Here is a 12,377-nt window from a genome sequence, read left to right as displayed (position 1 = left end):
CTATATAAAAAAGTTTTATTTGTGGTGCATTTACTTGCATCTATTGATAAATAACTTAAATTAATTGCATTTTTATGTAAATGTCTTAACATAATTTAACATTGTATTCTCTTTCTCTCATCAGTTTACGGTTAGTAACTTGGTATTAGCACATATTGTATCATCGCTCCTGTATGAAATATCGCTTTATTGCTCCCTGAACTCTCTCTAAGTCGCTTTGGATAAAAGCATCTGCTAAATAACTAAATGTAAATGTACTGATGATCATAGAAGCATATGAAACAGATGAATGCATAAATACTGTTAATGTTTTGCACATTTTGCATTCTTCTGCCTAGTGTAATTAAACACAAAAATCTGCATAATACTGTAAGTCTAACACATTTATCAGACAAAATATTATCATACATTTAACCAACATAGTAATCAGTGCGTATTTTGTGTTGGTATTTAGTGAAATTTGTTGCAAACACAGCTGCTTCCACTGTCTCTCCCGCTTAAACCCATTCAAACAGACCGAGAGTTTGGAACTATTGAGTCCCATGAACCACGTGATCACGCGGCGGCGATATTAAAGTGTGTCGCAACTCTGTTTCTCAACAGCTCTTGCCCAGACAAGTTTCGACTAGACCAATGGCGTCAGGCTACGAGGAGTCTTTTGACCAATCGGGTGCGAGGTAGATGCCAGTCAAGGTTGAGTGACTCACCGGCATTTTCCGTCTAACAGCCAATAGGAGCAAAGCTCGTGAGACTCGCACAACTCGGCGTCACCGGCGAGATATGAGGGGAATATCACTTTGTTTCCCTGTCAGTTTTTAATGAAATTCACTTTTTTATAATTGTTAAGTATGCGATTTATGTCCTCATGATTGTACGCTGCATAGAAGATGAAAAGGGTGAGAAAGAGACCTCAGGGTAACGAATCCCGAGCGACTGTGAGGAGAAATGAAGGTAACGTTACCTGATATGATGTTAACTAAGTGTGAGATATCCAATATAATCTCACTGAATGTGTGTGAGTGTGTGATCCATTAAAGTATAAACTCGTTGAATTTGTGTGATTTTACCCTGATCTGTAGGTTACTCTCCAGTTAGAATAAGCGCTCGCGATCCCGTGTGTGATTGATTGATTGAAGCCCATAATAAGCGGGTGTGGACTGACCTCACTTTCCCATCAGAACACACCCTTTAGTCGGAATGAATTGCATGTCTGCTTTTCGAAGAGGAAATGCAGGTGTAAAAGATTAAAATTGATTCTAATATAAGTTAAAGGCAGCTGGACCTCAACAGCCGTCGCCGCATCAACTTCCGGCCCTGCATTTAAACCACGCCCCTTCATTTTTGTAGCCTGTCAAATTAACTGATAAAAACAGATAGTTTGACTTACTCATATAGACAGCACGGTTTTGTTTTGTTTCTGACATTGCCGCAATACTTTTTTCTACCAAGCATAAGTAAAAAGTGAGATGTTAGAAAGTCTCTGAGCTTTTCTTTAGTTGACAGTGTGTTGATGTGTTATGTTCTCTTCTGATGGAAGGTTTGCAGATGACTGGCCATGGATTAATTTTGTCTGTAATGTAAGGATATTGCCTCACGCTTTCTGAACTCCACCTGCAGAACAATTGTCCTGGAAGAAACGGAAGCTTGTGGATATCCATCAGGCCCTCAACAGTGACCCGGTGGACATCGACACCCTGCGGCAGGCGGCTGGGAGTGAGGGTGGTTTGCTGACGGATGACATCAGAAGAAAAGTTTGGCCCAAACTCCTCAGTGTCAATGTCTACAATCTGCCTGCTAAACCCTGTAAGTGTGGATTTGTGGACTCTTGTACAGAAGAACAGTTCAAGATGATGTCAACTTTTCTCCATCTTTCCTTCTTATAAAGCTAAAGATGTCCGCGAGGGCCACAAAGACCACAGGCAGGTGGTGCTTGATGTCAGGAGATCGATGCGCCGCTTCCCAAAGGGTCAGTGTGTGATGTCTTTTATCCGATCGAGAACAGTGACATTGACGTACTATCACACTCATTTATCCCCGGGGCCCGTAGATTCGCTTCTAGTTAGTGACAGGTGATGTTCTGTGTTAACGGTTCTGTAAAGGTTGTGAATCAATGTTCCCCAGGCATGCGTCTGGACGAAAGGGGGGTTCTCCAGGAGCAGCTGATTGACATCATTCTGGATGTTTTGAGGAGGAACCCTCAGCTGCACTATTATCAGGGATATCATGACTTCACCGTGACCTTCCTGCTGGTGGTGGGAGAAAGACTGACCATTGCGCTCATGGAAAAACTGTCCAATCACCATCTCAGGTATTTTAAATGAGCTCTGGTCACTTTTTGTAAGGTTTCCCGCACTGTAACGGTTTCTTCTGGGACCTGCAGAGACTTCATGGACCCCACTATGGACAGCACAAAGCACATCTTGAACTACCTGATGCCCATTCTGGAGCGTGTGGACCCTGAACTCCATGACTTCATGATCAGGTGACTCTTAATCTCACTAATGATTGGCTGTGAATGATTTAACAATGTTGCAATGAAAACTAAAACTAGCTTTCAACCCAGCTGATGTTAGTGCAGTTCTGTCTGCGTCCTGTAGAGGGCAGCAGATGTCTTTACACACATTCATGGCAGTGTGTCACCTGCTAACAGGTTTATCTCCGACTATTACACACACACAGTCTGAGCATATAAAAGCCTCTGGAGTCTGTAAAATAGATCACGCTTGTCTGTGTTTGTTTCCTGTAACTGCTCTTAAATCAGTGGAATTAGTCACGATTCAATTGAACGAGACGCAGAAAGGGCAAGAATTACGTGTACGGTTATACGATTTGATGTCTAGCACGTCAGCTACGTTTAAAACTGTTTTCTCGGATTGCATGCATGCTTTATGATGAATTCTCACAGGGAACTGTTGTGTGAGGTTCTTCAGACAGTGAAAAGGGCTCAGGTGAGCTGTAAAAGGGTCTTTTTAAATGTCTAACTGTAGGATTACATCATTTATACAATAATCTGATTTTTGTGACAACTTTGATTCTTTAACTATGAATTAATCTTAAACATTAAACAAACCTTTGCACTAAATTCTTGTTAAATCCTACAATGCAAGAACATTTATAGAAGGAGTCCTAAACAGCAGTGAACTAAATAAAATAAAATAGTCTGAATATTTTGTGACATTAAATCATATATTAAATGCTTGAAGGTTTATTGATTAATAGATTTTTTGAAACAAAATGTGATAATTTAGATGATTTCTCCAGATGAATTCATTTCGTGATGTTCGTAGCATCAGTTCCTTCAGTTAGTCATTCTTTATCGTGAGTCGTGAGTGTTCACATAAACCTGTAACTCGGCACAGATACTCATCGCTGTCTTGCGTGCACTTTCTCAGCTCTCCTTTATAAAAGTAGGTTATTTATAATGGCGTGTCATGTAAAATGTAGAGAATAAGAGGTTCTTGGTAAATATTGCATGGCAGCGTCTCGCCGGTCCACAGGTTTAATGGTGTTGCTCGCTCGGGCTGTTGCTTTCACTCTCAGACTTTTACAAACAAGTTAATAAAAGGAGAACTCTTAAAAGCCTCTGGGCAAACAGGCCAGTCTAAAAAATACATGTTGTGATGTCTATTTACATGGACGTGCATCGGTTTCTTCATACTGAGAAGCGTTTACCTGCCTGATCTCAACAGAACATCCGTCCTGAAACGCCTCTGACACGTGATATTATCTGTGCTGTCCGTGAGCGTGACCGGGCGTCTGCTTGTCTTTATAATGACTTTATTTAGTTGTTTATTATATCATCCACAATTTTGTACATCAGCACCCGATACATGTAATTCAATGGTAATATGTGTGATTTGTACAGACAGAAGACACAAAACCATCCCTCTGATTTGAACAGATATTCGGTGGGAATCAGTGAGTGCGTTTACATGCACAGTTTTACGCTGATTTTGCTTAATAAGATGATATATGGAAGGTCATGTAAACACGTAAAACGGTTTTCTTTTATTGGGAAAGGTCATAAAGCTTTATCAAAAAAAATGTTTTAAATTTTTTTTATGTTGATTTGTTGAAAAAGATAAAGAGTGAAAGAGATATTTTTATTCTACCTTTGATATTTGCACTGTGGGGAACAAGTCTGTTCTATAAATGGGCTTTATAAATAAAATAAAATAAAATAAACGGCTTAAGCGAAACCGATCGACAGAGGGAGTTTTTTGCCCATTACTCCAATTTCGCACTGCATGTGAACACCTTTACCGGTTTTCTATTAGTTTATGTGTACGCATGTCTGAAAGCGCAGTAGTAAAAGTACCAAACGGAAGTAATAGTTAAACAACGTATAAAAGTCCTCTCTGGAATCATGCAGTTGATGTAGAAACGTAAAAATGAAGAACTATGGTTACATATGCATATACTGCGGACATGAGAAGAGATATAAAAAATACAGCTTCTGAACCATTTTCCCGCTGCATTTTTAATGACTAAACAGACTACCGACGATGACGTCACTGCACGCGAGAAACCCGGCAAGTCTGAAACTTCCGTGTAACTGCGGTTTTCAACGTGGCCGGTTTATTATTACTATACATGTAAACACGTGAAAGCAGGTTTCATTTTAAACTGATTTTTGAGAGATATCTGTTTATTTTGTGCATGTAAACGCACTCATTGACGTTACAGACATACACAGATCTGTATGAATTGGGCTTTGAAGAGGCTTTCTGTGCCATGTTTTTAAGCAGGAAGTTGTAAATTGACAGCATAATGTCTGTCCATATGGGGTGGAGCTTTGGGCTTCATTGTTATGGTTTTTATTTCCTCCTCACATCTTCCAGTCATGACAGCGGAAACCATATGACACTTTCACAAGATGGAAGAAAGCCCCTTCAGCTGTTAAACCGCTCGCATGTGATGAATGAACGTGTCAAACATGCGTTCTTGTGTTCTGGAGTTTCTGGAGGGTTTGTGGTTGTCGGGGATATCATGAAATGAATATTTTTATTCAAGTTTGCACATCTGACCGACGCGGAAAATACAGTTAGGTCAAAAATAATTGGATTATTTACAGATGTTACGGAGAAACCCAATGAATGGTGCGATGCAGATTATGTGTCTTATTGGTTTTTGCTCTGGTTTACAGGGCCGAGGTGGGCACTATCTTCGCCCTGAGCTGGCTGATCACATGGTACGGCTATGTTCTGTCCGACTTCAGACACGTTCTGCGGCTCTATGATTTCTTCCTGGCCTCTCATCCGCTCATGGCCGTTTACTTTGCCGCTGTGGTAAGATAGATCTTCTCTTTATTCTGCCGGACATCGAGGCCGTGCAGCATTTTAACCTTTTCTGTTCGTGTAAGCGCAAGGAAAGACATCATTGCACTTAAAAGCTGGATGACATTTAGACCGCTGTGTTATTTTCTGCGTGTGGCGTAACAGGCTCTCAGAATATCTCGCACGTCCAAGATTGACACTCGCCAAGTGTCTGCAAACCAGAACCCTTTTGATATGAATTTAGCAATCTGATTTAGCATGGTTTATTGCAGAAAGAATATAGAGCTAAATGATTCCATACTTACAAATGCAAACTGTATTTTAAAAATGGACGATTTGGACATGAAACTAGAATCACGGTGCCACAATCAGAGGTTATTTTTTTTCATGAAACATTGGAAAACGGCAGAAATAAAGCCTCCACACTGTTAATGGAGTCAGACAAACCATCTGAATATACACACGCCTTTCTTATCCGGAAGGAGGACGTTGTTTACAATGTTTCGCTTGTGTATTTGTTAATTCACTTATTAAGGCGATAGCTAATTTATCAACGCAACAGAAAAAAAGCTTGTTTCAAAGAGAAAGAAGGAATTTTCAGCTTTTTTTCTTGTGTGATGTGTGAATCCAGGGCACTTTGTTGTAGCGGGACTGAGTTAATTAAACAAGTCTAATGAATTCACCAGAGGTTTGTATGGAAGGCTGCGTGTGTTTGTGCTTGAATCTTTTTTCTGCCTCCACGAGCTCAGCCCCTGCTAGACACAACATGGAAAGCGAAGGGGGCCGCAGGCCGTTTGAAGTCGGGGAGGCCTGGAGATGTGTGGATACAGTCACTCTGGACGTGACCCAGCTTCAGTCTGAACGGCTGAGATTTGTTTGGAAATGAAACGCTGTTGTTTGACCTCTACTGGGTTGCACTATAGATTGAGATGACGGCTTATGCTCCAGCATGTTGTCTGTGTAGTGTAGTGAACATCTGTTTAGTGTGCTTTATTCTGAGGTCAGATGGTTTAGACATCAACAGCAGGTCTGATAATGTTATTGCTGTTTGCTCTGAATCAGATCAAGCTTTATTGACACACACACAGAGACATGTCTGGATTATTATCTCCATGGGGACAGTCCATAGGCATAATGATTTTTATTCTGTAAAAACTGTATAATTTATCCTCTACCCCTAAACCTGAAAATAATAGAAAACTATTTGCATTTATAGATTTAAAACAATATATTTCACAAATCAATACTGAATGGGATATTAAGACTAGATATGACAAACAAAGTGTATCTAGCTTTTTCCCTAATTGACAAACTGCTCAGTGTGTCTTGAACAAGAAATTGTTTGAAAACTGAATATATCAAAAATGACCAGAAATTGTATTTAGGCTTTAAAAATGTTTTATGTGCGCAGACTTTTTTATTTTTATTTTTTATTGCCTTAAACAGAAAAAACTTGTGAATGGATATAAATCGCATAACAACAGCCAAACAGATTAAAATATTTGAATTGTATATTCTATTCTATTTAAATGTATTTATTGGCATTATTGTGATTTGTTTACAAATATTGTCTTAGCATTATACATAAAACAACTAATGACAAGAAATCTCTCTCTATCTCTTTCTCTCTCTCTTTTTTTTTCTTTCTCTCTATTTTTCTCCCTCTCTCTCGCTCTCTCCCTCCCTCACTATCTCTCTCTCTCAGATTGTGTTGTACAGAAAGGAGGAGGTGAAGAGCAGCGAGTGTGATATGCCCAGCGTTCATCACCTGTTGTCAAAGATGCCTCAGGATCTGCCGTACGAGGATCTGATTGGTCGAGCTCAGAGTCTGTTCGAGAGCTGCCCGCCTTCTCTGCTCGCCCAGTCCGCAGCTCTGCAGTCACACAGCATGTGAGTTTATACATAAACTACTATAAAAGACCTTTTATCATTTTACTACAGCCTATTGAAGTATATTTAAGATGGTAGCACTCTTGAATAAGTCAAGATTGATCCTAGTTACTGACTCCGATTTCTTGGTCTGGTCGTGGGAAATTCACCAGTGCTCATGAAAAGAGTCTGCAGGATCTATAACATGTTTTCATGCCTGACTACAGCACCATTCAAATGCTCGGAAAAGTAAAAGCACACGTATGATCAGAAGATCATTCATATCTCCAGGACGATGGTTTCTGTCGGTAATGAGTTTACACACATCTGTTGGTATTCAACGCTCACATGTTGGGTCCTGAGGGGCATTTTTATCATCCTATTTCCAGCAGGTGGAGCTGTTGAGTATGACATCATATCCCCTCTCCTGAGCTCCTGTTTTGATGTCTCAGCCTGAGCTGTCTGCGTCGTACCCATGCCTGTCTAAACGCTCGCCATCAGTCCACCGATCGCATTCATAGATGCAGGTGAAAGCACTTTAATGATTTATCTCTGCCGGCGGGGGCAAGCCATTCCTCTGCCGTTCAGAGGGAACTGAATTCAAGCCCCAGAGCCCTGAAAAAGCCATCAGAGAGAAGATCCATCTCGTTTAAGATCTCCCCGCGCCTGCCTTTGACTATGAAGATTGAGAGAGAGACAGAAATGAGAGAGAGACAAATAGACAGCGGGAGAAAGAGACGGAAATGAGGGTGAGACAAGTGATAGGAGGAAAGTGGTTTGTCTTATGCAAATCAGTCTTGCAGTAACTAAGCCCCGCCTCACTGGGTTATGAAGTCCTTGTGTGTTTTGCATAACCCCTCCCCCAGTAGCATCTGTGTCCCTGTGTGTGTGTGTCAGTGAAATGAGCAGACTCTCTGGGGGGCGTGACCTGTGACCTTGCTCTCTATTGTACTGTTTGACCCCGTGGAGTTCAGTAATGAGGAGTGGCACACTCTTTCAAATGGTTCTGACCCCCAAATGTTCTTCATTAATCCCCCCGCACATGGCCGCAGGCTAACACACGACCTCGCGCTCCGCTCCGTCGTCATTAACACACCAAATTTATATCATCAGCAGGAATTATGATCCGTGTTTCGTGTTAGCGTTACCTGTTTGATTAAATCATGTGTTCAGGTCGTGTTGGATAGTATTAGTGGATATTATGGGATGTTTGCAGCTGGTTTATATTGTCATTTTTCTTTTTAACGTTCTGTTGTTCATTGTGTGCTTCATGTGACCCCTTTTTCACGTGTCTTAAAAACCTGTGCACCACAAACCTCAGCCCAAATAAATGGGATGGTTTAGCTAAAAAAATAATTTTTTGCATCATTTGTTTCAGACACATGGAAACGAAGCGAAGTCTCCCCCGTTACTGTACTTTAATAAGTGTGTGTATGAGCGAGTAAGTGAAGTCCTGGAGTGTCACGCCGAGCTCCTGTGAGCAGCTCCAGGTGACATGACAAAGAGCCAGCGCTCACGGGTCATCGGGACATCAGAGCTGATTCACAAAAGCCTGCAGGACACACACAAGCAGAGCGTGGACTCATGGGTAATTGGGCATACCATCTCAGCAGCAAGTGTCTAATAATAAGACCATCAAGAATGAGAGCATCTCGCTGAACTGTGTTAACCCATCATGTTACGACATCTCAAGAGAGGTTCAAGCATACAGGATGCACTTAAAAACCAGCGTCCGGCTCCCAGGGGTCTAACGGCGATCAGGTTCCTCGGCACTGAATGAAAGCAGGTGAACGTGAACGTCAAGGACCGTTATCACGACAGACAAAAGAGAGACTGAACTTGAGATGGTTTGACGTTGAAATGTTCCTCCAGTGTAAACACATCCATCATCTGCTGCCTTTCCCTCAGTGCAGAGGGAACAGATTGAGGCGAAGGAAGAGAACGAGTGGAAAACACAAGACTGATGCGACACAGGTCACACAATCTGCCGTTTGTGAGAGTGGAAACAGCAAAATTAGAAACTCTTTTACAGACCAGAAGGAGCAAGAGAAGCCATCCAACATCGTTGCTGTGAAGACGGAGGAGGTAAAGTCATCTGAAAACTCATTCTTGACCCATTGGCAACAAATGCTTTCTTTGAGATGAGAAAACAGTGGTAACGCCCCAGTGGAAGCTCTCGTGATTTATTTCTTGATTGTCCCATGTCACAGGCTAGCTGTGGAGTCTTTATACACATTATCTTCAATTTCTGTTCCACACACAAAGACGTTGTCTGGCCTCGGAAGATTTAGAGTGCTCATATAAACTAGTTGTTTAATACGCTTTCTAGATTCCTACAGAATTAATTCTTACGGAGTTGTCATTTTTGGATGAGGTGTTTCTTTAAACAGACGACGGGAATCCAGCACGTGTGTTTGGAGAGTTGAAGGGTCGGAGTGGAGTGACAGATCTCACGCCGGGCCCGAGTCACCGCATCAGAGCGGCTTTCATCAGCTCAAACCCTGCGTCTCCCGAGTCTTCAGCTGCTGAAGGGAAAGTTTGGAAGTTAATTGCTCTGCTGTTACCTGTCAGCTATTTTCAGCCGTGTCGCATTAGCCGCAGATCCTAATGAGAGCTTGAGAATGCTTGGAATCACAGGAGGAAAACCAGAAAAACCAGCGAGGACCTCCAGACGCAGAGCCCGCGGTTCCTCTGAATGCGTTTCTTGACTATCGCGAGCGAACTGAATTTGCATTCTGTGTTAACTATTCTTCCTTAGAGACTCTAATAAAATGGAATTTTTGAATATTTGATGATGTTTTAATGATGTTTTTTGTCCACATCTCAGCGTGGACTCTTGAGCAACTACTTGAGCATTAATAGATTCTTGTTGTTTTTTTGTTTTCTGGTTCTCCACAGAATCGCCATCAGCAGCTTTAAGGACTTCCAGAGATCAACGCTGCAGCAGCGCCCAGACGCCGTACTGCGAAAGCAGCTCCAGAAACGCCACGAAGACCATCTAGCCCTTCCCATGAACACTCCTAACCAGTTTTTAAAAATGGCGGTGTGGGGTCTGTCGGCCACGCTGGGGGCGGCGGCGCTGGCTGTGGCCCAGACGGCTATGAACTGGGCTCCTGAGTTCCTCTCACAGCTCTTCTGAGACCGTGTCTCCATCGTTCTCCTGTGCCAAAGCCAAACGCAAATGTGCGTTAAACCCCAAAGCTTATTTATGTCCATCATGTCGTTGTATTCTTATTTATCGTGGAGTTAATATTGGAGAGGTGGGAGGAGTCAGGTGATGTTTTTTGTAATCGTAAGCATTTCTGGATGACGTTTGGTCAGCGGAGTGAAAGCGCTCCACTCGGCCGTTCGGCACAAATTATTAAACGCTTTCTTCTTTAGTGAAGGAAAAGCTCATTACCGGCAGAAACCAGGTGAAGACTGCATGAGGACCACAGAGAGTACACAACACACACACACTACACATAGGCTACAACTGCCATACGCATTGTGACGAATAACACAATTTATTCATCATAATAAAAGGACTCAAGTGATGTATTTATTTTACAAATGCGTAGAGCAACACATTCAACACTCAATCATCAAAATGTACGTTTGTAGATCTGCACAAAATGTCCTCCATCTTGTTTTGACCCTGACGTTCTGGAACAAGAAACTTTATTAGCCTTTGTAATGTGTAGCTGTGTGTTATGGTGCAGCTCAATGCTTCACTTCATTGTTTATTAGTGCATTGTGTGATGTTGACCTCAGTTGTGTGGAAGCATCTTTGGATGCTGCATGTTTTGTCGATTTGTGCTACCTACAAAACTAACTCCAATCCAAACCCTAAGGGGTGGTTTCCCGGGCAGAAATTAGACTAGTCCTAAAATAAATGTTAGAGCTGTCCAAACTGATAAAAACTTGCTCTGACACCTAATAGAATACATCAGTGCCTTCGTGCTGTTTTAAAATGCACACAAGTAATGTTGTTTGTAAGGTATGTTTGTTAAAGCTACTTAAATTGTCTCATTAAACTAAGGCCTAGTCCTGGCTTAAACTAATCCCTGTCCAGGAAACCGCCCCTAAATCTAACACCTCAGCAGTATAACGCGGGGTAGGAACATCTGCTGGGTAGCATAAATTGTCAGGACACCTAAATCCCTTTCACACAGACCGCTGATCCCAGAAAATTGCCAGTGTGAACGCAAACGCATCCCAGATTGATCAGAAAAGGGATTCCCGAAAGGGGACCTAGTAACATTAATGGGGTCAGTCCCGGAAAGCACCCTGTGTGGAAAAAAGTCAGAAACAATGCCCTACAAGCCTTGTACTGATGACACACGATTATAATAAATCGTAAATAATTTGGCTATGAAAACAAATATAGTAAAACGAGTTTTTTTTGTTTGTTAGTAAATCGAAAACTAAAAAATAGGCCTTCTATAATATAAAATATGTATATATAAAATATCCTTCCAACGTCTTAAACCCTATTTTTCATGAAGAAAATGCACATATCATTACATTGAGTTATGTCATTTGGAATCTTCACGGGATGTTTGTGAACGGCACGCACAGATTCCATAAAATCACTGAATGAACAAAATCGAACGATCCCGGATCAAATTCCTCGACACATTTTCCGTGTATTTTCGACGATCTCTGTGTGAAAGTGCTGGGCGAGTTACTCCGAAAAAGTGAAAACATAAAACGGCTCCTAATACATTCAAATAAATCATGTTAAACTATATAATGTTGTATTATTAACTGACCAAAGTATTACAAATGTGAGAAAGATTCATTAAAGCACAGATTTTAAAGTTAGACTTGAATTTTGATGTCAATTCCATTATTGCACACACCCACACATATTACACACAGTATTTAGTTTAATTACATCGGAAGTAACTTTAATTAAATGACAGACAAAATAGAGTAATCCCTTACTTTACTATTTCAAGGGAAAAGTAATTAAATTACAGTAACAAATTACTTAGTAACCGCACTGTTAAACTTTGCAGTAGTTTTGCCAGTAACTTACTGTAGATTTGATTACTACTTAATATTTTTTATTAGTTCAGTTTTAATTTCGAGTAACACTTGACTTTCATCAGAATTAAAAAAATTATTCTCATTACTGGCATTACACTGCAAAAAAATGACATTCTTCCTGAGCATTTTTGTTTTGTTTTCTACTAAAAATAATTAAAACTTCATAAATAACGATACATTTACATAACAAGAAAAATC

At 41.0% G+C, this 12,377-nt stretch overlaps 1 protein-coding gene across 5 annotated transcripts; it reads left to right on the top strand.

Moving 5' to 3' along the window:
- Positions 1-751: 751 nt before the first annotated feature.
- Positions 752-11,951, top strand: zgc:63863 (uncharacterized protein LOC393372 homolog). Of its 5 annotated transcripts, none has more exons than XR_008905996.1 (10): positions 752-951; positions 1,618-1,803; positions 1,886-1,966; positions 2,122-2,308; positions 2,381-2,482; positions 5,147-5,288; positions 6,982-7,166; positions 7,319-7,453; positions 7,535-7,672; positions 8,524-10,034. XR_008905996.1 is itself a non-coding variant. In XM_056741999.1 (8 exons), exons 1-8 carry the CDS (start codon positions 888-890, stop codon positions 10,282-10,284), a joined length of 1,188 nt encoding a protein of 395 aa, XP_056597977.1. In that variant the 5' UTR covers positions 752-887; the 3' UTR covers positions 10,285-11,951. The 5 variants fall into 5 exon arrangements, 1 of the variants encoding a protein (XP_056597977.1); XR_008905997.1 differs by having other exon boundaries at positions 7,319-7,672; positions 8,524-9,230; positions 9,536-10,034; XR_008905998.1 differs by lacking the exon at positions 8,524-10,034 and adding an exon at positions 10,044-10,145 and having other exon boundaries at positions 7,319-7,672.
- Positions 11,952-12,377: the final 426 nt, after the last annotated feature.

This window comes from Triplophysa dalaica, chromosome 25 (assembly GCF_015846415.1).
Source record: "Triplophysa dalaica isolate WHDGS20190420 chromosome 25, ASM1584641v1, whole genome shotgun sequence".
NCBI lineage: Eukaryota > Metazoa > Chordata > Actinopteri > Cypriniformes > Nemacheilidae > Triplophysa > Triplophysa dalaica.
This window is presented reverse-complemented; position numbering and strand designations above follow the sequence as displayed.